General features: G+C 35.6%; 1 protein-coding gene across 9 annotated transcripts in view; it reads right to left on the bottom strand.

Annotated features, from left to right (window-relative positions):
- The window catches only part of FOXP2 (forkhead box P2), a 533,480-nt gene that overhangs the window by 45,783 nt on the left and 462,697 nt on the right, over nucleotides 1-25,000 (bottom strand). For 8 of the 9 annotated variants that reach the window (XM_082632343.1, XM_082632342.1, XM_082632347.1 and 5 more), the window contains 5 exons: nucleotides 19,684-19,821; nucleotides 18,371-18,559; nucleotides 16,653-16,818; nucleotides 4,395-4,608; nucleotides 2,533-2,637 (listed from right to left, as the gene is read on the bottom strand). In XM_082632343.1, coding sequence (XP_082488469.1) covers nucleotides 2,533-2,637; nucleotides 4,395-4,608; nucleotides 16,653-16,818; nucleotides 18,371-18,559; nucleotides 19,684-19,821 — 812 coding nt within the window. The remainder of the gene's footprint in view (nucleotides 1-2,532; nucleotides 2,638-4,394; nucleotides 4,609-16,652; nucleotides 16,819-18,370; nucleotides 18,560-19,683; nucleotides 19,822-25,000) is intronic. The other variant, XM_082632346.1, reaches the window with a different exon arrangement.

Below are 25,000 nucleotides of genomic sequence, written 5' to 3'. Positions count from 1 at the left end.
AGGAATTCTGCCAGTTTATTTGGGGATATAATGTGAGAAATGGAATTTGGGACTCAATATATTTTCTACTATCCTTTGCTATTAAACATATGTAGGGTAAATAGCAATAATGGATAGCTTCCTTTTATTTCAAACCAATGGATAAGCTGTCTGATACAAAGTACAGCTCAAGCTGTACAATGTATTTCTAGTGCGTTTTAGAAATAAAAATGCCACAATAATATTTTCTCAATCACCTTTTATAGTAAACAATGGGTACAAAATTTCTGGAGCACGGATAAGCAAAAAACCTGAGAGCTAAAAACCTTTCACAGCTTTTTGACTTCCCTGACATTTTTCCCCCCAAGACTCTCAATCCTCTCCATTATTACAAAAGAAAAGCAAAATCTTCTTTCCAAGAAAATCTGTATTAGTGGTGATACCTTCTTCAATTCACTTTCCACACAGACACTAAATCAATATTTTTTTCTGAATAACTGAAATTAATTTGATAAAACATTTTGTTTCTCTTCAAATTTCCCACACACTTTTAAGAAAAAGACAATACTAGTATGGAAATATGTCTAATATTTCATTTCAGTACAGTACACTGGCATTAGTTCTATTAACAGAATTTATCACAGATCTCTGACTTACAGAATGTAAGCATATCGTAACAAAAATGGACTAAAAGAAAGGCCTTAAAATCTACTGTCATTTGTTCTGTCATCCCTATAAAGTTAATGGGTTGGAAAAATGGTCAGTCTTTGGAAACAAAGTTGATATTTAATTGAAAGGAAATGCTTTTTTAATTGTAACTTCTTCAGTTTTTCAAAAATACTAACTTGAATATGAAAAAGACCCATGGAGGGTAAAATGAGAGTTCATATTTATAAGCTTGTTAGTAATAAAAATAGGTATACAAATCTGAGATGAATAAAAATGCTCCTTTCCATGTGCCATAAAGGAAATCATACTGAAACAAAGACATGTATTCTTTTCTTAAAGCTTTATTTTGAATTTTGTCAGAAACAACAACTTAGAGCAATAAAATATTTGGTGACTGAGCTAGTTCTATGGCTTAAATTTCCATACTGAAGAAATAGCAGCAATAGTCCTCTAAATAACCTTAATGATAAGGAATAATATAACATATTAATAAGGACTCATATATTCAAATGAAGAAATATGAAATTAGTTCTTTAAAGAATTATATTCTTATATCCTGTCTTTATTTTAGCAAATGTTATTTTTCTTAGAGAGGAAAACTTTAGCAAAGTTACTTAACATTTTAAGAGCTCTCTTTGCTTAGAACGGTCAAATCAGTTTCCTATCCAACAAAATGGTAGCTCACAACTCTTCAGGATAATAGGAGTGCAAATTTTCATTCAAGGCCATGTAGAAAATCCATAATAATATAGGAAGCATTTTTTTCTTTTAATTGGTCAGAAATAAAAAAAGGTTAAAAAAATCCTTGTGGAAGTCTTACTGTAATTCAGTTATACAGTTATTATTATGATGCCAAGTACTTGTGCCTTGTTGTTAAGGTGCTTTTGCTCTATACTCTGTAGTCTACCATTTGTAAACACATCTTTTTGATGTTTCTGCCAACATCCTGGCAACAAAGCAGTGCAATTTCAAATGAGCTAATTAACTTAATTGTTGATGAAGCATGAAACAGTTCATTCACCCTGTTAGCTGCTCCATGACAACATAAGAGTCTCAGCCTGTGAAGTTACTCATCTCCATAAACCTATCTGTAGCTCTCTGTTTAGATCTCTTGTATACTGAAATTGTGCATGGAAAATATTTCATCAAAGATGCATATTCTCATTTGAAAAAGAACCTCTTATGAATTAAAAAAATTATCACTGTATGAAGAAATTAAGGATACACAAAGTTGATTTTAAGCTAGAGAAGCCATATAATCTATCATACAAACATAGGGCCATGTATGTTTCTTTATGATTCTCAGGGCAACAAGTAACAACATGGAGAAAATAACAACTATCTTAAAATTTTAGTTATTATTAACTTTCAGTTTTTTATTCTTGCTGTTAAATAAATACATTAAATATTTTTAAAGTAAGAAATATAAAGTCTGCAATAAAAATATACCTTTAAAATCTGTCTTTTGTTTAAATATACGTATGTGTGTATATATATATATATATATATATATATATATATAATATGACTTCTCACATAATGTTAGTGGAAATTTTTATTGAAACCTTGAAATTTAAGTGAATCCAACAAACACATCTTCCAGTTATTATTGACACTGCTATAGTAAGGCTACTTCTTTTATCATTCATTCAGAAACTTTTATTGGATGATTTGTAAAATGTTCTCATGAAAAGGTAAAGAGGAAGAGTTAACCGTCTTAGCCTGACTTTGCTAATCTACTTGTTGGAACACAGAGAAAACTTACAGTGTGCCTTACGATGGACCTTCACTTTCTTCCTTCAGCTTTCGTTTGTTTATTTACAACCATCTGCTTAAAACTCCCATACAATCCACTCCCTCCCCTAAAAAAAGTAAAAAACCTACTTTAAAAACTGTCCAAAGTCTTCACAAATGCTTTCACAGCCTGGCCATTTGCAAACTCCATGGCCGTAGAGAGTGTGAGAGGCCCCAGTCTCCTCATGTGATGAGCTGCAGCAAAAGAACATGGCATCAGATTGATCTCAAAAAGCCATAATCGTTGCAGGCTGCTAGCGCCTGTCAGGTTACGATCAGTGACAAACAGGTCAAAACAGGTCAATTCAGCTCAGAGCAGTCAGAAAAATTTAATCGTTCTATTGAATAGTTCAACTGCCAAGGCTAGATGATGTTCCAATTAGAGGAGAAATAGAGCCAAAGATGACTGTTAATAAACGATGAAAAACTAAGAGGTCTGTATGATATCATATGCTAATCCTGCCATATGACCTTAACGTAACATTTACCTCTAAATAAAACTATATATATTCATATGTGGTCAAATGAAAAAACCCTGTGTTTTTAAGAAAGTAATAGGAAAATCACCATAGATTCTCAAAATGTTCTTGTTAGGGAAGATATGGACCTTTAGAATCATTTACATTGTTTAATATTTATGTGCGAACCATATATGTTCCTGCTAGTTACAGCTGATTTAAAAATTCTACTTTGGAACGGTATTTATTAGCTATCTCTTTCTACAATTATCCAAGACTTTTGATAAGTGAGTATTATATCAGATAGACAGATCCTAGAGACATCAACCAACTTCTGAACTATATAATCATCAAATTACTCTCAATTAAAATAACAGCGTGAAAGCATTCAAAGGCATACCATTTTATAATAATGAAAGCTAACAAGAAAAATTTTTTATGATACTTCTAGGAAGACAAAAAACATCACCAAACTATAGCATTATATCTTAAACTGTACTGTAATTATATGTACGTTTCTTTGAAAAAATATTTGCTTAGGGGAAAGGGTTTGTGGCACCTAGGCAGGTATTCACATACATAACAGAACACTATTAATCCACTCCACTTAAATATGAATTTTACAGCTATAGATCATATGAGACTAAGCCATTCTGTTAAGAAGCCCTACACTTATGCTACATCTTTCAGAAAGATAGTTTTCATATTGAGCAATATTTTAGCTTCTATAGTTTATGTAAATTACATTAAAGGACCTGATTAGATAACGATATGCCTTCATAAATAGAACTAAATGGACAAAAAAGTACATGGGTGATCCTTTTACAAAGGCAGTTTTTACACAACTAAAATAAAACAGTAAGTTGAAAAATTACCTAATATAATGTACTCAGTGTTGGTAACTGAAATCAAATAATTTTTCTTTATGAATATTGAGGCAAATTTATTTAGAAAGTTACCATCATAAGTTCATTTTTATTATATATTTATAATTCCATCATGCCATAACAATAAAAAAGGCAAACCAGATCTTCTATCTTCTGGTTTATTATACCTGTGTTTATATGTTTATGTGTATCTATTCTCTGATTTGTAAACACATGTTTGTAACATATACAAGGGGGATATATATGCATCTTTAATTATTTGAAACTGGTTAAGTTTTAAAATGGTAAAAATGTTCTCATTTCAGCAATCAGGTTAATCACAACATCTTAGCCATAAAAATATATTGACACAATAATTCTGCATGCACTTATTAACAAATAACTTTCTTCAGGAAATTCCCCACTCTATCCATTAAACTGCTGGTCTCTGAACTGCTTTTTTTCTAATGAAAATAACATAAATACAAATAATCTAAAGGTTTCTATCTATTTAATTAGTTGTTCTACACATTCTGCCCCTGTTAAGTACAAATCATTATTTTTAGTTTCACAAATGGTGAAGTAAAGTTTGGTGATATGTAACAGAATATAATCTCCTGAGATTTACCTGTCTCGCCTTGCATTTAGAACTGAAGACTGTCCATTCACCATGGAGTGATGGGTTATTGGTGGTGACGCTTTGGAAGCGGTGGGGGAGGTAGTCGAGGAGGAATTGTTAGTAGTGAGGTCTAGCCCTCCATGCTTAATGCCGTTGTCTTCCATACTGTGAACTCCAGTCACTTCTTTCCATAACTGCTGAATCTCAGCAGGACTTAAGCCAGCTATAAAGTGAAAGAAAGCCCCACTAATATAACAAAGTAAATTTCATATAACGAGCTTAGTATTATCACTGGATTAAGGCCAACCACAAAAGTGATGTTACCAGAATTATTAATATATGATAATAAACCACTTTATACCATCAGCACTATCGTTTTCTCTTCAATAATCAGTTATTTGTTAAAGACTACCAATTCAAGAAGAGTACTAGAGGGCTTCCCTGGTGGCGCAGTGGTTGAGAGTCTGCCTGCCGATGCAGTGGACACGGGTTCGTGCCCTGGTCCGGGAGGATCCCACATGCCGCGGAGTAGCTGGGCCCGTGGGCCATGGCCGCTGCGCCTGCACGTCCGGAGCCTGTGCTCCACAGCGGGAGGGGCCACAACAGTGAGGGGCCCGCGTACCGCAAAAAAAAAAAAAAAAAGAACAGTACTAGAAATAATAGTATTGGGAATAATATCAAGAATCAGTAGAAAAAACACAGCAAGTTCCATTTGAAAATTAAACTATTCAGCTTTTAACTTTTTAACTATTTAACTTTATTCAAGCTTTTACTTATTGCTAGTATGAAGTTTTTATCAGTGAGGAACTGAAAGAACATTTGGAAATAACACATATCAAAAGAAATGAAAAAAGAAGTAAGGTGGGAAACACAAATGTCAGGGGAAAACAGCAAACACTCAAGTCAAAAGAAAAATAGATTTGACAATTATCTAGTTATTTTGATCTGTCTCAGAATGGCCAAGGAAATAACTGAATTTCATTTTGAGGTCCTGAATAAGCCAGTATTCTAACTTACATGGATCAATTAAGCAGATAATATCGAAATTTCTCCTTCATTTTATGACTGATAGAATAAATCAACTACTCATTTTAAACAAATTCCTGGCTCAGATTATGCAAATTTACCTGACTTACGATGAATGAAAATAGAAAAGCTAGGTACAATACTTTAGTTTTTCACTGTAATTTTGAAATAAGGAATTGAGAGACTGTTATTTACAGTATTTGACTTACAAAACATTACTTATATATGCCAATTTCTATGCCTTCATATATTCTTTATATACCTTATGCTCCTTAATCCTTACTACAGTCCAATGGAGCTGATACTTTTATTGTAATCAATTTATTTACAGATAAGGAAGCAAAGTGGGAGAGAGGTTCAAAAATATATCTAAGATCACAAAGCTTATGTGTGATAAAGCTGTGATTTAAATCCAGGCAGTCTGACTTGAATGCCTTTGCTCCTAAAATATTTTATTAAAAATATGAAAACTGCTGAATAAAGATATACAGGAAAAAATGGACTTGTAATTATAATTGCTATCATTTATTGAGCATCTACTATATTCTGGCGCTATACATTCATAATCTAAGTTAACCTCACCTGACATTAGGAATCATTACATTTTATCGATGAGGGCATGGAGGCTCAGAAAGATTAAATATGTTGCCCCAATCACTAAGCTCATAACCAGTGGACAGAATTCAAACCTGATGCCCTGGGGGTCCAAAATCTATGTTTTTTTATTACTATGTTCATCTACAATATCTGATATAAGGATGACAATGCTAATCAAACTTCCCCTGCCCCTCCCCCCCAACATCAGATGCTCTAGTGATGCTGATCAGTTGAGAGCTGTGTGAGAGTGAAGTGGCATGGAATAGGCAGGGGAGACTGGGGAAAGATAACAGAGTATGATAGTGAGGAGAGCTCTCTCACCCCTACCCCTGCAAGTGGAAAAAATCATTGATCTAGACATAGTGGTAAGTAGCCCAGAGCAACAGAAGAATTCTCACTGTTCCAAACATAACTTCTGGTCAAATTATTCGTCACAGTGGAAACCTTAAACTGTTATGCCTATCACAATTTCAAACAGACAGTGTTACTGAAAGCTGTCATTCTGGTGATTCTGGCTCCTCAAGATTTTAAGACATGGCCTGAGACTAAAGACAAGACAGGGTAACTCAGATTCCCAAAGTTACTAAAAGCTGTTTTTTTTCTAAAAAAGAAGAGGATGGGTTAATAAAGAAAGGTATTTCTGTTACATAGGAAATAATTTCTATATAAAGATTGCTTTAATTCTAGCTTTAACCTGGGATACTGAAACTTTTCTGACCATGACTTTTTGTTACCTGGCTGCATGTGTTAGGTGTCCTAACAGCAAAACTCCACCAGTAAATCCTTTTCTGTGAGAGCATCAGCACATCGTCTGCATCAGAACTCTCTGCTGCCTCTCTGCTCCACCGTCAGCTCTTGCCTGGACCACTGCTACAGCTTCCTGACTGTCTTCCTGTTTTCACCTTGGCTTTGGCTAATTTACTTTTCATCTATCAGCCCAAAGTTATCTCTCTAAAGGTAAATGAGGTCATGGCACTTCCCCAACAAACCCTCCAATGGCTTTCCAGCCTCCAATGGCTTTCCAGCCTCCAATGGCTTTGAACTTAGAGACAACAACAAAAACTTACCATGGCCCATGAGGTGCTGGCAGTTATTATTTGGCTCCGGCCTGTCTCTCTGACCTCATCCATTGCTATCTCTCTCCGTTGCATTCTGTTATACTAGCCTTCTGCTCTTTCTCGAATGCATCAAACATTTGCTCCCTTTCGAGCTTTCCTCTGGAGGCCCTCACAGCCTAGGCCCCTCTGGTTGCAAATCTTATCACGACTTCTTCCCTCGCTTCTCTCAGGTGGTTCAAGGGTCACCTCCTGTAAGAGGTCTCTGCCCACACTTATCAACCACTGCCCCTCCCCACCTGCCTTTTATCGTGCCCTTACACCTCACCCTACTTTATTTTTCTTTAGGGCATTTATTGGCCCCTAAACTATATTATTTATTTGTTTTACAGTCTCCCTCCACCATTTTCTAAGAGCAGGGATTTCTTATTTTACTGGTAGACCCCCCAGTGCCTAGAACAGTGCCTGGTATGTGCTCAAGAAATACTTGTTGATTTAATTGATTAAAACGGGTTCACACAGTTCTTGAAGACATATCGGTTTGCACACGGAAGTCCTGTGACTCTTAAAGGGCACACTATTTATAACCATTGCTCTCCTATAAGGCCAATGTCTAAAGAATTATAAATGGTACTAGTTGATTCTAACAGACTGAGTGGCTAATAACATTTTATATTTTGGCTAAAGACTCTTAGATGTTTTTTGAAACTATACCAGTTGAAGATGTTATTAATAATTTAGTTTTTGGATTTTATTAATAATTTAGTTAACCTAAATATCCACTTCCCTTCTAAAAGTAGAATTCCATTATACTATTCACTTGCCTTCAAAATTAGTGGTATCTCCATGATATCACAATGATAGGGTGACAAACAGTAGGAACATAAACATTTGATAAATAAATAACCTGCTCATCATCCAAATAACGATCCTTAATTAAAATAATATTTTAAAAATATTCAATATTTATATATTTTAAATATTTACTTTTAACTATTTTAAATAAGGGACAGAGAATAAATAATGTCAAAAAGAGATTCCTGTTAGCGAAACTAGCTCCCCAAAGCATCTACATATTAGAATCACTTGGGGATCTTTTAAAATTTCCAGTGCCATGACCATAGCCCCAACAAATCAAATCACAATTTCTAGTAGCTTTTGAAGCTCCACAGATGATTCCAATGTACAGATAATTTGGGGGGAATTTGTTTTTAAGTAAACTATTACATTGCCCATGAGACAAAGTTTTCGCATCAACTTGCTTAGCTATTTTCTATGGATACAAAACTATTTATGAAAATGAAACAACTAGCCAATCCATTTTGCAGCATTTTGAAAGTTTGGGGAGTTTTTTATGTTTTGATGTTAGGCAAGAAGTAATTTACTTTTTCAGGCAGTAACTGTGTTCTATGGAACAGTACTCTCTAAATGCTGTTAGTCTAAGAGATCTCAGAAGTCTGTTGTTTCCATCTTGGAGACCTGTGATTCATGTTAGCAAGTAAAACAGTTCTGAGATATCTGTCTAGTAACAAAGAAAACTTGAGTCTCTTTCTTTAACTCAGTGTTTTGCAAATATGTTTGAAGGAAAAAAATTAACTCAACAAATTCTTTTTACAATTACACTAATTTATTTCAGTTTTAAATACCAGGTATAGGCTTAGGATTCAAGTGATCTCCAACCCAGGCCCTTTCCCTGAACTGCAGGCTGCCTATTTGGCCTCTCCACATAATCCTAACAAATTCTCAATTCTTACATGTCCAAAACCAAGCTCCTGTTTATACAGCTCCTCTGACCCCAACTCACTCCTCTAGCAGGTTTCTTTGTCCGTTTTATTTAACAGATACTTATATAGTGCTTCTCATATGCCAGTTACTTTTCCAAAGGCTTCATACATAATAACTAATGTAATGCCCAAACCACTATTATTGTTTTTATTATTATTATTACCATCATTATTTTCATTTTAGACACTGAGGCACAGAAAAGTTAAGTAACTTGCTCAAGAGCTAATACGTGGCCGAGTTCCCCTCTCATTTTCAGGTCATTACTCACACAGCCCCTTCCCAGGACTCCTTCCCTGGCTACCTTGTATACAAGTTCAACTCCTCCCATCTCCTGTGGTTGCTTAATTTTTTCCTATCCTTGCTTTTTAAGTTTTCTCCTTAACAGTTACCACTATATATTTTACTTGACTTATTGTCTGTCTTCTACAGTCTGTCTTGTTACATTTTTTACACTAAAATGTAAGTTTTATGATGGCAGAGTTTGCTGTCTGTTTTCATCATGGCTTTATCCCCAGCACCTATATGAGTGCCTGCAGTGAGTAAAAACTCAATGAATATTACTTAATAGAGCTGTTCAGGGACTTCCCTGGTGGCTCAGTGGTTAAGAATCTGCCTGCCAATGCAGGGGACATGGGTCTGAGCCCTGGTCCAGGAAGATCCCACATGCAGTGGAGCAACTAAGCCCGTGTGAAACAACTACTGAGCCTGTGCTCTAGAGCCTGTGAGCCACAACTACTGAGCCCGCACGCCACAACTACTGAAGCCTGTGCACCTGGAGCCCGTGCTCCTCAACAAGAGAAGCCACCGCAATGAGGAGCCCGTGCACCGCAATGAAGGGTTGCCCCGGCTTGCAACAACTAGAGAAAAGCCCACACGCAGCAAGGAAGCCCCAACACAGCCACAAATAAATAAATAAATAAACAAACAAACAATAAATAAAAGAGCTGTTCAATGGACCAGAACACTATTGTAGTGGCAAGCACAATCCGGGAATCAGTGGACTAGAGTATCACAGAATAATAGTCAACTTAAAATCTTAAGTGAAAATTATTCATTTTTCCTTTAAAACATATTTCAAGGATATACACATACAATACTACGGCTGAAAAGTTTTATAATTTCATAATTTAAAAATTCCGGGCCCACAAAACATTGAGAAACCCTATTCTACTTTTGTATGGTGACTTGGGCTTCATTCACTGCCAGGACTACAAATAAGCATTAAAAAGTTTCTTTTTCCAGGAGTTGAGAGAATAAAAAGAAGAATTCCTAATCAGATTGCATATAATATGACAGATAAAGCAATTAAATAATCATTCTTTATTTCTAGAGTTAGAGTTTGCAGAATACTGGGTGCCAAGCACTGTGCTAAGAATTAATGAGAATTTTATCATTCATATCTAGATTATACATTCTTGGGGCATACAAGGGGTAAAAGTTTCACTTACTGGTAAAACTTACATGAGCATCTTTTTCACACTCAAAAATAAATGATTCTTTCCATGTCCTTTTATTTTTTACATCCAGTAATTACTTTTTAATATTAAATAAATAATTTTAATATAGTATGATATAAAGTCAGTCTACTGTGAATTTTTAATTGACTTATATTCTAGGGTTATTTACAATTAGAAGTAATAAAAGTGAATTTTGGTAAAAGTATTTGTATTATTCATATATTTTATTGAATGATTTGATATTCAATACTTGAAATTATTGAAATATTATCATTAATTTTCACTTTTCATCTTAAATTTTGCATTTTGAAAAACTAGTATATACGCATGGCAAAAATAATTGAATCACAGAGAAGGGTATGCAGTGCAAAATTAAATTTCCCTACCAGCCCTGACCTCTGGGTCCCCAGTATTCCTCTCCAGTGGCAACCATTATTCCAGTTTCTGAGCTACCTTCAGAAAGCCAAGTATTCATTTATAATTTGCCAAACCTAACATCTTATTGATCTGTATTTGACTAGGGGCTTACTATAACCTGTAGGTAAAATGCCCATCTTTAAAATGTACTTTCAATGACAGGTGTACCTAATACACATTTCATCCAAATGCTGAATTACAAGAAGTAAAAATAGCTATTTGGCTGAAACTGAGACCAAAGGCAAATATCTCCACCAAGGAAAGAATTTCTGGGATACAGGAATGTATCTGATATAAAAAAAATTCCTGCTATGATTTTACTATGAAAATTTTTACAGGCTGCATTTTTACAGTTTGGTATTCTATTACAAAAACAATGATATCTTATTTTTCTTGATCGTGACATTTTAATGTGGCAAAGTTGACGTTTTCCTTTTAAGTCTTCCCTCAACACATAAAGAATTGACAAATAGAACTTTTTTTTAAAGACAGATGGTCTAAATGGTATTAAACCCATTTTAATATATGTATGTTAGTATACTAAACAATTCTACAACAATTAGAATTATGATATAATTTAATCTCCCTCTTCGTATCTCATTTAAATTTTCTCAACAACTAACTCAACATATTTTTAATATTTCCCTATGTATTTATTTATCCCTAAGTTAGTTTTTATGCATAACAGCATTCACAAGTAACTTTGCAAAGTTTTATTCCAAGCTGTAATAAATGTACCTTCAAACTTTAGCTCATTGATGTTGTTTTCAGCATGTAAAACCCCAAAGGAGATTTTCCTAAATTACAAATAGAAGATTTACTGGTATTTGAAAGGGAATACTAAAATGGTAACAACAATTCTGCATGACGTACCTTGTTCATAGTGCTGGTGCTGTTACCCTGATTAGATATATGTTCTATGTAAGCCCATGATCACAGATTAAGCAAAAAAATCAAGGATGCCAGAGCGGTGCTGAAGGAGCCATTTGGCTATTTAGATTTCCATAAGCAAAGCATGAAGTCCAAGCCAAATAGCTGACTTTGGCTGAATACTGATGCCAAAGAAAAACTTCAGCACAGTCCTAACTCAGCATGAAGGACAATATTATATTTTATTTTAAAAGATATCATTTTCTTTATTGTTCAACAGATTCCAAGCTCATCTAGTTCTACAAGGTGTTAGTTTAAAACAGGACTGGCTGGTTATCTAGCATTCCCTGTTTGGTCTTTCAGATTGGTAATGAAAATGTTTGTTTTAGATAGATTCTACAAATTCAAAAATATTTTAAAAGTTGTAATTAAACATATGTACACATATACAAATAAATATGTGTGTGTGTGTGTATATCCCTATAGTAATACTAAACCTATGAATATATTGTGTATTGGGATACACTGACTTCTATCTTATGTCAAAAACATATCAAAGTTTAAAGTGCATGTCACAATAATTTCCTATTTTTTCACCTGTAGACAGTGGTACTGAGTCATGAAAATATGTCACTAATTAATTACTAGTTGATATTTAAAGTACACATTGTATCAAATAGCTTTATAATCAGTATTTTATTCAAGACTGATTTACAAATCCATCCTTTTTTGACTTCTGTATACCTACAGTCACTCTATATACATACTTAGAGATCGTAATTTAATTGCCTATTTCACATTAAAATCCAATATTATAGTAATGTTCATGATGACTTGAAATGCTTAATATTTAAAATGCCTTACTTTAAAATGATAAAATACATTACATCATTTTGCAATATAGAGAAAAATGTCTGTAAATCTCATCAAAATTATGATTTTGTTACATCTATCTGATTCTCTTGTACATATTTTTATACAGTTGAAAGAAATTGTAACTTTAAAAGTAGTCTGAGCAAGCTGTGTTAAATCATGGGGGTAAATATTGCAAATATAGCATATTTTTAAAGATACAGTGAGAATATCATCATTGCATGTTAATCCTGCTTGGTTTTCATATGGCTATTATTTGTGGCTAATCAGCCAACCAAAAACCTGAGGCAAAGTGAACTGAAAATTGATTAAAAAAAAAATTAATTGTCCAAAATAACCAGTAACTGAGGCAGAAATGATTCAGCGCTTACATTATCTAACAATTATTTCTTCACTTTCTCCCACTCTGAGATTCCAGAAGAGTACTATGAATTTATGTTCCTTTACTGTAGCTGGCTTATGACACATTCTGCCTGTGTTTGGCTGATGGGACTCTCCACAATGGCACTTTTCACACATTCATCTAAACAGCTGAAAACACAATGATGACTTCCATCTTTTTTGTTTGGACCTAGAGATTATCATACTAAGTGAAGTAAGCCAGACAGAGAAAGACAAGTATCATATGATATCACTTATATGTGGAATCTAAAAATAAAAAATGATACAAATGAACTTATATACAAAACAGAAATAAACCCACAGACACAGAAAACAAATTTATTGTTACCAAAGGGGAAAAGTGGTGGGTAGGGATAAATTAGGAGTTTGGGATTAACATACACACACTACTATACATAAAATAGATAGCCAGCAAGGACCTACTGTATAGCACAGCGAACTATACTCAATATTTTGGAATAACCTGTAAGGGAAAAGAATCTAAAAAATAATATATATATATATATATATATATATATATATATATATATATATATATATATATATACCTGAATCACTTTGCTGTACACCTGTAACTAACACAGTATTGTAAATCAACTACACTTCAATTAAAAATGTTTCTTAAAAACTACACTTTCTGCTCAAACCCAGATATGTTTTCAGATTTACTTCCTTTCCCTCAATGTTCTCCATTCTGTGAGTTTTATTTCTCATATATCTTACGGAGAATACAAATAGAAGAAAGTAAGTGGTGATCATTTTGTTGGGTAGAGAAATAGCGAATCACTATGCTGTGCAGATCAGGAACTAACCCAGTGTTGTAGGTCAATCATTTCATGATGTATGTAAGTCAAATCATTATGCTGCACACCTTAGTTATACAGTGCTGTATGTAAATTATATCTCAATAAAACTGGAAGGAAAAAAACAAATAGAAGAAAAAAAAGGAAGATAATTCTATCAAAAGAAAGCTCAGAAATTAGAGAAAATTTTCATTTGAACACTATTAGAATGATTATATCATAATGAATTTTCTTGTTCGCAAGATATTTGTATGCTTGTTTTGGAAGAATGGGCTTCCCTGGTGGCGCAGTGGTTGAAAGTCTGCCTGCCGATGCAGTGGACACAGGTTCGCGCTCTGGTCCAGGAGGATCCCACATGCCGCGGAGCGGCTGGGCCCCGTGAGCCATGGCCGCTGAGCCTGCGTGTCCGGAGCCTGTGCTCCGCAACGGGAGAGGCCACAATGGTGAGAGGCCCGTGTACCGCAAAAAAAAAAAAAAAAAAAAGTTTAAGAACTACTGTTAAACATGTTTAAACATTCTTGAAATGTTTGTTTGAATGGTTTTACTCAAATAAAATTATATTTCCCTACTGAAGAGAGAAAAAAACCCAGATCCCAAGTATAGACTTTATTTAAATTTTACTAAGAAAATCAATGACATAAATTTATTGCTTCTGTTTTAGTACAGTTTCTATGAAAGAAATCTATATTTACGTTGAACTAATTTATAAACGTCTTTTTTTTTTTTTTTTTTTTTTTTTTTTTTTTTGCTGTACGCGGGCCTCTCACCGCTGTGGCCTCTCCCGTCGCGGAGCACAGGCTCCGGACGCACAGGCTCAGCGGCCATGGCTCACGGGCCCAGCCGCTCCGCGGCACATGGGATCCTCCCAGACCGGGGCACGAACCCGTATCCCCCGCATCGGCAGGCGGACTCTCAACCACTGCGCCACCAGGGAGGCCCAAACGTCTTTATTTTTTAAACCTTCTTTCTTTGTCCTCAAGTTGTATTTATTTTTCCAAAAAAACAATTATTTGTGAATAGAACATTCACTGCTGTGGTGACACTATGGTTTATTCCAATTCTCTTTGGAATGACACAGAAAAGTGGGTTTATTGCCTTGTTTTGCTTACACTATTTTTTTTTTTTTTTACGGTAAGCGGGCCTTTCACTGTTGTGGCCTCTCCCGTTGCGGAGCACGGGCTCCGGACATGCAGGCTCAGCAGCCATGGCTCATGGGCCCAGCCACTACGCAGCATGTGGGATCTTCCCGGACCAGGGCACGAACCCGTGTCCCCTGCATTGGCAGGCGTACTCTCAACCACTGCGCCACCAGGGAAGCCCCTTTTTTCACTATTTAAACGTTATGTTTCTTGATTTCCTAGGAGTGATTCAGTCAGGTGAATTAGAGGATCTGAAGTCAAATGAAAGAGGAATTCTGGGAAAAATAAGCCATGGAGACAGTAATTTGATAAATAAAGAGAAAAACATTTACCACAGTGTTTATAATTTAATGTGCCCCAAATAATAATTATGTGTATTTAAAAGACTCTTTTATTAGCCTAATTATAATTTTTGTATATTTAATTGTTCTTGATTTTCTTCAGTGTATCCTATAGAGTCAGAAAAATGCACAGCAAGTACTACTGCAATGTGAGCCCCTTTGGAACAAATATAAGCGACCTGAATGAAAGTTCACTTGGATTAAAGTCGTTCCAACAAAATTCAAATGGAAATTAGAATATGCTTTTAGGATGTTTATGGATACATAACTTTTACCTGTATTGAGAATTTCAGCACACAAAGAATCACTCTGTTTACCATTCTTTTTCATTTTTTTTTTACTTAGAACTCTTTCCATTTCCCAAAAGTTGACTCAAATAATGAATATATACAATTGTATATTTGTATGGTATTGTATTATTGAATTATCAAAGTACATCCGAAGTTTTCTTATCAGAAAAACAAGAATACAATTGCCAGCTTTTTAAAGCTATAATTCACAATACAGTACATGTATACGCAATATCCTTTTAGAGAAAGGAAGCTCAATATGGTCCCAGGATACATGATGAGGTCCCCCAAAGCATAACTGGGACTATTCTCTGTAGAAATACATAAAGCCTTCCTTTTATATATAACGTGAAGATTAGGAGCGTCTATCTTTTTCTTATCAGTTGTCCACCAAAACTCCTATCAGCTCACTTATGTTAAATGGAGTGTTGTTAGCCTTCCCACTAATCCTATTCCCTGCAGATATTCAGTGTGTATTCAATAGCTTGAATTCAATAGCTTGAATTGTGTTGCCCTTATACATTTTCTTCCATAAGACTAAGAAATACACATTTAATATCTAACAAAGCACTTGAAAGCAGTTTACTGCACACTTAGAAAGCAGTGTGGAGTAAAACTTCTGAGGCTCAAGAAAAAGGGGCATGCAACCATGTTAACAGTCATTTCCTTTTTTAAGTTTTGTTTTATATTGGAGTATAGTTGAATTACAATGTGTGTTAGTTTCAGGTGTACAGCAAAGTGATTCAGTTATACGTATACATATATCCACTCTTTTTCAGATTCTTTTCCCATACAGGTTATTACAGAATACTGAGTAGAGTTCCCTGTGCTATATAGCAGGTCCCTTTTGGTTATCTATTCTATACATAGTAGAATGTATATGTTAATCCCAAACTCCAAACTTCTACTAACTTTGGGTTTTGTTTGTTCTTCTTTGTCTAGTTGCTTTAGTTGTAAGGTTAGGTTGTTTATTTGAGATGTTCCTTGCTTCCTGAGGTAGGACTGTATTGCTATAAACTTCCCTCTTAGAACTGCTTTTGCTGCGTCCCAAAGGTTTTGGATCGTCGTGTTTTCATTTTCATAACAATCATGCTTTAATAATAAACATAAAGGTTATAAAAACGAAAGTTCTCAAGGTGTAATGTAGACAGGCCACACAGTGGCAGCAAGTGCAAGCTGAGAAATGGAGCGCGCGTGGCGGTTTGTATGTACCTTGAGGCAGCGACTGGACAGGAAGGGCCGCCTGGCCAGGTGGGATGGAGATGAGTCCCTGACGCTGAAGGCTGAGCAGATGCTGCTGCTGCTGGAGTTGCTGCATCTGGAGGAGCTGCTGCTGGAAGACAAGCTGCTGGGCCGCCAACTGCTGCTGCTGCTGCTGCTGGTGTCAGAAAACCCAACCCAGTGAGCGAACGGATGGCAGAGACCAGGGTTTGTGCAAACAGCCCTCCTACAGAGAGACATAAGCTTCTTTCATCGCCCCGGTACGTTTGCGAATGGTCATCCCATTGTCAAAGCTCAAGGGAAGAATGTGAGCAAGCTCTAGATTTTCAGTTGCTTTTCTTTCAAATATTAACACAGCAACAGAGAACCAAGGAACTTGCATTGAAAGGGGACGGAACAAGGTCTAGAGAAAGTGTGTCACAAAAGTTCAGACTTTTTAAAAATAAGCTTATTGCAGATGATAAAAAATTTACCTAGACTCAAAGAGTGACACTTTACGGAAACAGTCAACCTCAACAACACTTTTTTCTTTCCAACTGAATAAGTTTGATCTGCAGAAGTCCATGACTGTGGTCTCTAGTGATCTGTTAGTAAACTGGGATGTAGCCTTCATAGGACAGGCCTGTTAGCTCTCTCTCTCTTCCTCTTCTCTCTTATTGGAATATATGAAAGGTAGAATTATGTTCAAGGCCAAAAAAAGTGCCCCTTACTGGAAGGAAAAGTGTAAGTTCCCATTTTGGGAGGCATTACAAGACAAAGCAGACTTCTTTTGGACTCGGGAGGGTATGAGAAGGCAGTCACACTTCAGAGAAAGACAAGCTGCTGTGGAAGACCTTTCCTTTTTAGTTTGGGGAAAAGAGAAACTTCTGATGCGCTCACTGGAAAACAGACTGCATAACGGAGCAAGTCATGTGGATTGCCCAAAGCCTCCGGAGAAATAAGGGAGCAATTTCTATTCTGTAGTTGATGGCTGTGTGAAATTCTATTCACAAATCCAAACAGAAACAAAGCCTCAGGGGGTCAAAACTGTTTCCTCTACGTTTGCCTAATGGGCAGCTTGAAGACAACGGCTCTGTTACCTGCTGATCAATTTAACTACTTCAATGTGTTTTGTTTGTATTATGTTTATATTTGATGCAGTTTGCTGACAAGTGCAAGGTAGGCCTGAGAAGCCAGCTTGTCAGTTTGATTTATGAGCATATCAAACTGGAACTTTCTACTCGCCACTCCAAACCTACAGTAGCAGTTCATTAATCAGGGGCCTGTGACTTTGAAATCTGGGCTCAACCACTTTCTCCCTGGTTTCCCCTCCCCCCCCCCCCCGCAACTCCCAGCCACAGGCTCAATTTGCATGCCTGCTCTCTGAGCTGCACCACTGAGAAAGATAAGGTTCCCTCACCAACTTAGATTCTCAGTGGATACAAGATAATCAGTACTTTGTCCACCACACAGCTTGCTCTTTGTACACTGTGATTCGTCAGTGAACAGTAGACGACGGCAGCATTGGGTCGTAACTCTCAAGTCCCACGCTGCAAAAAAAGTAGGGCAGGAGAGCTCTCCTGTTACTGTTATGAAGCTCAGTACAAATGTATAATAATGCACCTTGGACAGCAAGAGCCTGGTGAAAGGAGGGTCTGACACTGCCCCGGCCTCCCAGTGCCCCTGCCAGCCTCGCCCTCCTCTGCGTGGGTGAGCCGGCCGGATCCTACCTCTTTTGCTTGCTTTCCGGGATGCTGTTGCTGCTGCTGTTGCTGCTGCTGCTGTTGCTGCTGCTGCTGTTGCTGCTGCTGCTGCTGTTGCTGCTGCTGCTGTTGCTGCTGCTGCTGCTGTTGCTGCTGCTGCAAAAGCTGAAGATGTAACTGCTCTTGCTGTTTCTTGTAAAACTCTTGTAGTTGTTGCTGAATAAACCATTTTGACTTTAATAAATAAAGGCAAAAGTTGCATGTATTATAAACCTCCTAAACTCCTCTAGACTGGCACAGGGTAGAGTCTCCATTAAGATTCGTCTCACAAGAACAACCACAAATACGCATTGGATTCCAGGAGACAGATCTACACATACATTGTCTTTTCCAAGGCAGCTCTGAAACTTTCCAATCCAGAATCCAAAGTATCCTAAACGAAAGGGTATAGAAGATCTGTATTCTAAATGGCTAGAGCCAAATGAATACCCTCGATGATTATATCTGCAGCATTAATAGCACATAAAAATAGGTTCTACTCTACCATCTATAAGAACCAACTATAGAGTTACATAAAATTAGAGTGACCAGTTCTTACTGGGAAAAAATTGTAATCCATCGGATGGACAGGAGAACGTCAGACTTAGAAATATAAGTAACTGGCCTGTGGTCATCATCACAAAACCTAGCAAGTCGTTAAATCTATAAGAATTTAGGTAAAGCACATTATTTTCTCTATGAGAAGTAAGCCTATAACATAAAGTCCACTTTATATAAACTCAAAGCTCTAATAATGTACATATTAGGAACATTAGTTTTGCTATTTAAAAAAGATTAACCTCATGAATTGGTGGCTCAGCTGTTCAACTTTGTTCTGGTTAGTAGCTACTTCTATTCCTAAAATCTGAATTTATTGCGGAAAGGAAAGTTTGGGACATTACTTCCCCTACTGTAACAAAACAGCCAGTTCCAATTTCATACTTATGTGAACTAAAAGGAGGGTTGAAGGGTTAGAAATTTCAAAAGCAACAATTATCTGTAAGTCTCCTTGCACTTTTGTTGGCAAGTCTATAAATCCAAAGCACCTAAGTATTTGAATATTTAAATATTGCTTTATCTCATGTTGAGATGCTACCTATTTCTGCTCTTACTCTAGACGTTAATGAATTTAAAAAGACTAAGGGATCTAACTTTTACTACTCAGTTCTGCAATTAACGTGCTACATTTATGTCCTAGCATGCTGACAGGTTGTCCTTCCCAGTGGAGAAGGAATTGTCCTATATGCCCATGGCACTGTCAACACGGGTGCTAGCACTCCAAAGCAGGTAATCCACATTACCTGCTGCAGCATGACTGCCTGCTGCTGCTGGAGAAGGGCTTGGAGCTGCTGAGGAGACAGGACTTGCTGCTGAAGGATCTGCTGCATTTGCTGAGGGGTGATCACCTGGGGAGTCATCATGGCCACTGACACAGGCACCTTGACAGAGACAGAAGGAGAAAGAGTGGACGTTACCAAACGTCTGTTAACCTACTTCAGAGCTATATGGCACCCCTACCAAATTCTTTAGTAGTGATGACCAATCATTTTTATAGAATAATTGTTATATTATTTAACTATTTAGCAATGATATTTTAGGTACTGCAGTATTTAGACACTGGCTTTCCAGAGGCATCAGATGTCATCAGATTCCACCTTTACGTTCCACACCTCTTACATATTATGCTAAGATGTGTTGCTTTGACTAGCATAATTAGAAATAAACAATTACATGTCAGTTTTCTCAATACTTCATAATTGATAATCTCATCAATGTCACAGTGCTACAAATGAAAGCCTTTTGAAATGATTTACAGGTATGATTAAGATAGATATGATAAAGATTAAACGACTGGAAAAATACACATTTAAATATCTGCTATCAAAGCTAGTAAAAAGAATGTATGTGCAGTGTACTTCTTCATAAAATATAACCTGTCTTCAAAATTTAATATATATATATATATATATAAAATACACAGTACTAGAAAAATACACACAGTAATACATATTACTACATGAGTACTTGTAGTAACTCATATAGGATATTTATTTATTTACTTACATATCCCCAGAAAATAGCTACATAGATAGGTCCTCTCCAAGAAGGGATCATAAGCCTCGTATTCTAGCTTCTCCTTTAAACGTTTTCTTATTTCAAGCTAACTAAACTTATACCGGGAAGTCCAGAAATCTAAAGATTACTCAAAGGTTATTCAGTAAACTGAAAAATAAAGTATTTTGCTCAAAATGTCCTTTCTACCATTTCCTTCTCCTTCAAAGTTGTAAAAGTTAAAGAGTCAAAAAGAAAAGGAAATAAGGAGGGAGAGAAAGAAGCAGAAGCGAAAGATGAAGCAAGGAAAATACAAAGTAAGGAAAAGCCAGGGGGAAAGTCTGAGAGAAAGAGAGAAAGGCAGTGGAGAGACAGGAAAAGGTTGGCAAGAGAGGCGAACAGGAAGTCCTCCTGCACAGAAGCCTGACGTATCTATCTACTCGGTTGGGCGGCAGTCACACTCTTTGAAGGCACTGCTTGTACTAACCAGCAAGTAATCAGACAACTTGTCAACTTGCCAAGTTTGCAACCTTTGAAAAAGCAATCATTTTCTTTCCTAGAGAAAACAATTCACATTTACTGTAAATAAAAGCAAGTATTTATATAAATACCACTTTTGAACAAATTCTTGGGACAACATGTGTCTTTGAAAACAGAAAAAGATTAACAGACATGGTTCACAATTTATCCTCAGAGTCATTTTTAACACGGTTCAAACTTTTCGAGTCTGGCACTTTATATCATAAACAAAGGAGAAATTAATAATGAAAACAAAGTTAGGGGTTTCCCTGGTGGCGTAGTGGTTAAGAATCTGCCTGCCAATGCAGGGGACACAGGTTCGAGCCCTAGTCCGGGAAGATCCTACATGCCACAGAGCAACAAAGCCCGTGCTCGAGAGCCTGTGAGCCACAACTAATGAGCCCACGTGTCACAACTACTGAAGCCCGTGCACCTAGAGCCTGTGCTCTGCAGCAAGAGAAGCCACCACGATGAGAAGCCCACACACCCCAATGAAGAGCAGCACCCGCTCGCCACAGCTAGAGAAAGCCTGCATGCAGCAACAAAGACCCAATGCAGCTAAAAAAAAAAAAAAAAAAAAAAAGTTAGAAGAAAAAAATAAAGGAAGTTCAGGATGGATTAATTCCTCTCCCTCAAAAAAACCACTTCATATTTCATACTAAAGAAAGAGTATTTTCTATCCCTTGCTATCTGGAAATATGGATTAATTAGATGTAATTTTGTAACATGAGGGGGAAATATCATAGAATAATAGAAAGGAATTCAAAAGTGCTTTTCAAAAATATTTCTGGATTTTTTTAGAACATACTTTCATACCTATAGATTACTGTACTTGAAAGTATCATAATAAAAGGCATTCTGAAATGTATGCTGTAAAATTAATTGATCCAGTGGGTTGCCCATGTGTTTAGTTGTTTAAATATTTAATAGTCAGTTTACTTAATTGTTCTTTGATAAACAAAAAGAATGGTTAGAATAAGCAGTTTGGAAAAAAATTATCTATCTACAAAAATGCCTTTCCTTCCAGGAATAATTTACCTCATACTGTCTCCAAATAACAAGGAATGAAACTGAAATGAAGGAACAGAGAAAGACAAACAGGTTAAACTTTAAAAAGGCTGCCAATCCAGATAAATAGATAGATAAGAATGTAGCTAGATTATATATATGTAGATAGCTAGATTATATATATGTAGAGAGCTATACACATGCATATAGGTAGATACCTTCTATAAAGTCTATCATGTGATGAGAAACTTGTCACACCTCTCTCATCTAACAGTCCCTTATCACTTTTTAGCATATGGAGTATTTTCACTTAATTAACTCTATCTATAAGTAAAAGTATTTTATGTGTAACTGATAACAAAGGTACTTTATAAGAAAAGTAATATGAATGGAGGCATGCAATTATTATTGTAAACTGCAAGTTTACAATCATAATTCATCTTATACAAATTTTATTACCCTATAGCTTGCTGCTAGTATGACTGATTTGATGTACAAGCAAGTTTAAGCAAGTTTGCTACCTCTGCATTCTTTAGAGTTCATTAGCCATTTCACCATGGTTAAATTAATTATGTTTTATTATTGAAATGGTTTGTGAGTGTCTTCCTTACATTTAAAAGTTTATGACATAAAAATAACCATTATGTCATTGCCATCCTAAAATCATATGTATCACATTTATGTGATATTCTGCAAATTTTAAGCAGATTCTGGCCTACCCTCTAGGAAACTGCCATCTAACACAAACAATATACAGACATAAGGATATGTAGAAAAAGAAATTAACTAATTGAACACTCTACTTCCATAAGATATGTACAAAACACAAACTGAAATTAATTATATACATAGGAAAGCACAAGTACACTTCTGAGAGATTTCTAACATTACAAATAAGCCAATACTATCACCTGTAAATCTATGTACATGAGCTCATCCAAAATGAAACATTTGAGGCTACTAAAAATTTAAAATATTCTATTAAATAGAAAATTAGCTTTTCTTACAACAAATGTCAATTACATGTTATATGTAGACTGCTCCACTGGCCTTGTTTAGAACATGCAGAACTTCTCCATTTTTAAGTGAATCATTTTAAGTGACACGTTTTCTTCATTCCTCCTTTATCACTTTTGTTACTGTCCCATTACCTTTCTTTGCTGCTGCAAGCTACTTTAGGAATTCATTGACAAAGACAAACAGAGATTAACTGAGTACAGAAATTATTTTTGAAGATTATACTACTTTATCAATATTTAAACAGGCAAAACCAGCATCAGATTTGAAAGACTATGGATAACTTTCTAAAATATATATACCTTCACAAGTTAGGTGTTAAGCTTAAGGAAATATTTTCCACTAAATATATACTTTTATTGATGCAAATATTCTAACGAGGGACCACAATTTAGATGTGTGATAGAGGAGGGGAGGGAGAACTTATCTTAGATGTTTTCTGGTGAGAAGGCAAATAAACATCTTGTTTGGTCTAAGGAAACATAATACATTACGCAGCTACCAAACGAAATCAAAAGGAATGGCTGGTTTAAAATGGGTGTCCCAGTGAAAACTGCAGTCTATCAGTTAAACTCTTCAAGAGTGAAGAAAAGAAACACAGTAAACTGGTTGGGAGATTTTTCTTTTTTTCTCTCTTGATATTTACTATCCTGACAGAACTAAAATTCCCCATAGTGATGCACCAAATATGGCTTTCATTTACCCTTATTTATCTTCTCATTAGCTGAATTAAGCACCAACTTGATATGTAGCTCTGTGCACCAAGAAATATTGGGTAAACAGACATAAAGACAGGGTTATGTATTCTGAGATGAGAGAGGAAAAATTATGAAACTTGAAATGACTCAAAATGGCAAAAGCCGAAAGCATTTAGATATTATCCTAAAATAGGTCGCTGATGACTTCAGATTTTTTTAAGAAATAAATTATGCATTTACATTAAACTTCTAAGTGTACCTCGTTGAAAGGGTCAAAAAGTTATTAAGAGACAATGCAAAGATCATGCCTCCCTTCAAATGAATCTCAAGAGTTAGTGTAAGACTTATGAAAATGGATCAAACTTTTAATTTGCTATAATAAGCAAATCGTCTTTCTAAAATCTAGTTCAGCTGGAGCATTTCTGAATGTGTTGAGTTTGCATATTAAGCATGTCACTTAATTAAACATCCCGGTTATGTGTGGGTGATCGGAAAGGTGCTTAGTATAGTGTTAGTCCAATTCTTACTTCACTAAATGTGAATTGGAAAAAACAGCCACAACCTGCGGATGAGATTTACAGTGGAAAACACTATTTCCTTGTTAACTTGGTCTGCCAAATACTGGTTCGTAGATCCCTTTATTTTTCACTTAAAATTTGAAGATAAAAAGAAGTCTTGATCTCCAGGCCCTGGTACTTATAAAAAATTTTTTTAAAAAAGCTCTATTAGGATTAACTACTTGTATAAAAATGCAAAATTGGTTTTCATATTATAGTATCTGCTCCTATTATAACAGACTATTGATAGAAAATATGTGATTGTACCTTCTTTGATAAATTTTTTTCTGTTCACTTCTTCCATCTCTATACTATCTATATCTATAGTTTATTTTAACATAAGAAACTACTGTATTGCATTGCCAGCCTTGGTCCAAATTCAAGCCCTGGTTACATGTATAATGTGTATCATAATAATAGCCTTTCAAAAGCTTCCTAGTTTTATGGTATCAAAAAGAACTGACAATGAATTGAGTGGTATTTGTAAGCTTTTCATCAAGTACTGAACAGGAGTATTTAAAGAGATCTGGGATGGACAGTGCATATTGCTATTTAATGCAATCTTTTAGCAGCAGAGAAATAGTGTGACAGGAACAACAGGAAGCACGGCACAGTGCAATCAGACACTGAGATGCCTTTTCATCATGATTCATCACCCCTTAGTTTCTACTATACTTTAAGACATTAGTTTTAATTTAACATCCATTTAATCACTTTGATAAAGCAGAGTGTTTTCTGTTTTGGAAAGTAGAGTTTGTCTAACTTTA

Source organism: Mesoplodon mirus (genome assembly GCF_964341445.2).
Source record: "Mesoplodon mirus genome assembly, chromosome: 9".
NCBI lineage: Eukaryota > Metazoa > Chordata > Mammalia > Artiodactyla > Ziphiidae > Mesoplodon > Mesoplodon mirus.
This window is presented reverse-complemented; position numbering and strand designations above follow the sequence as displayed.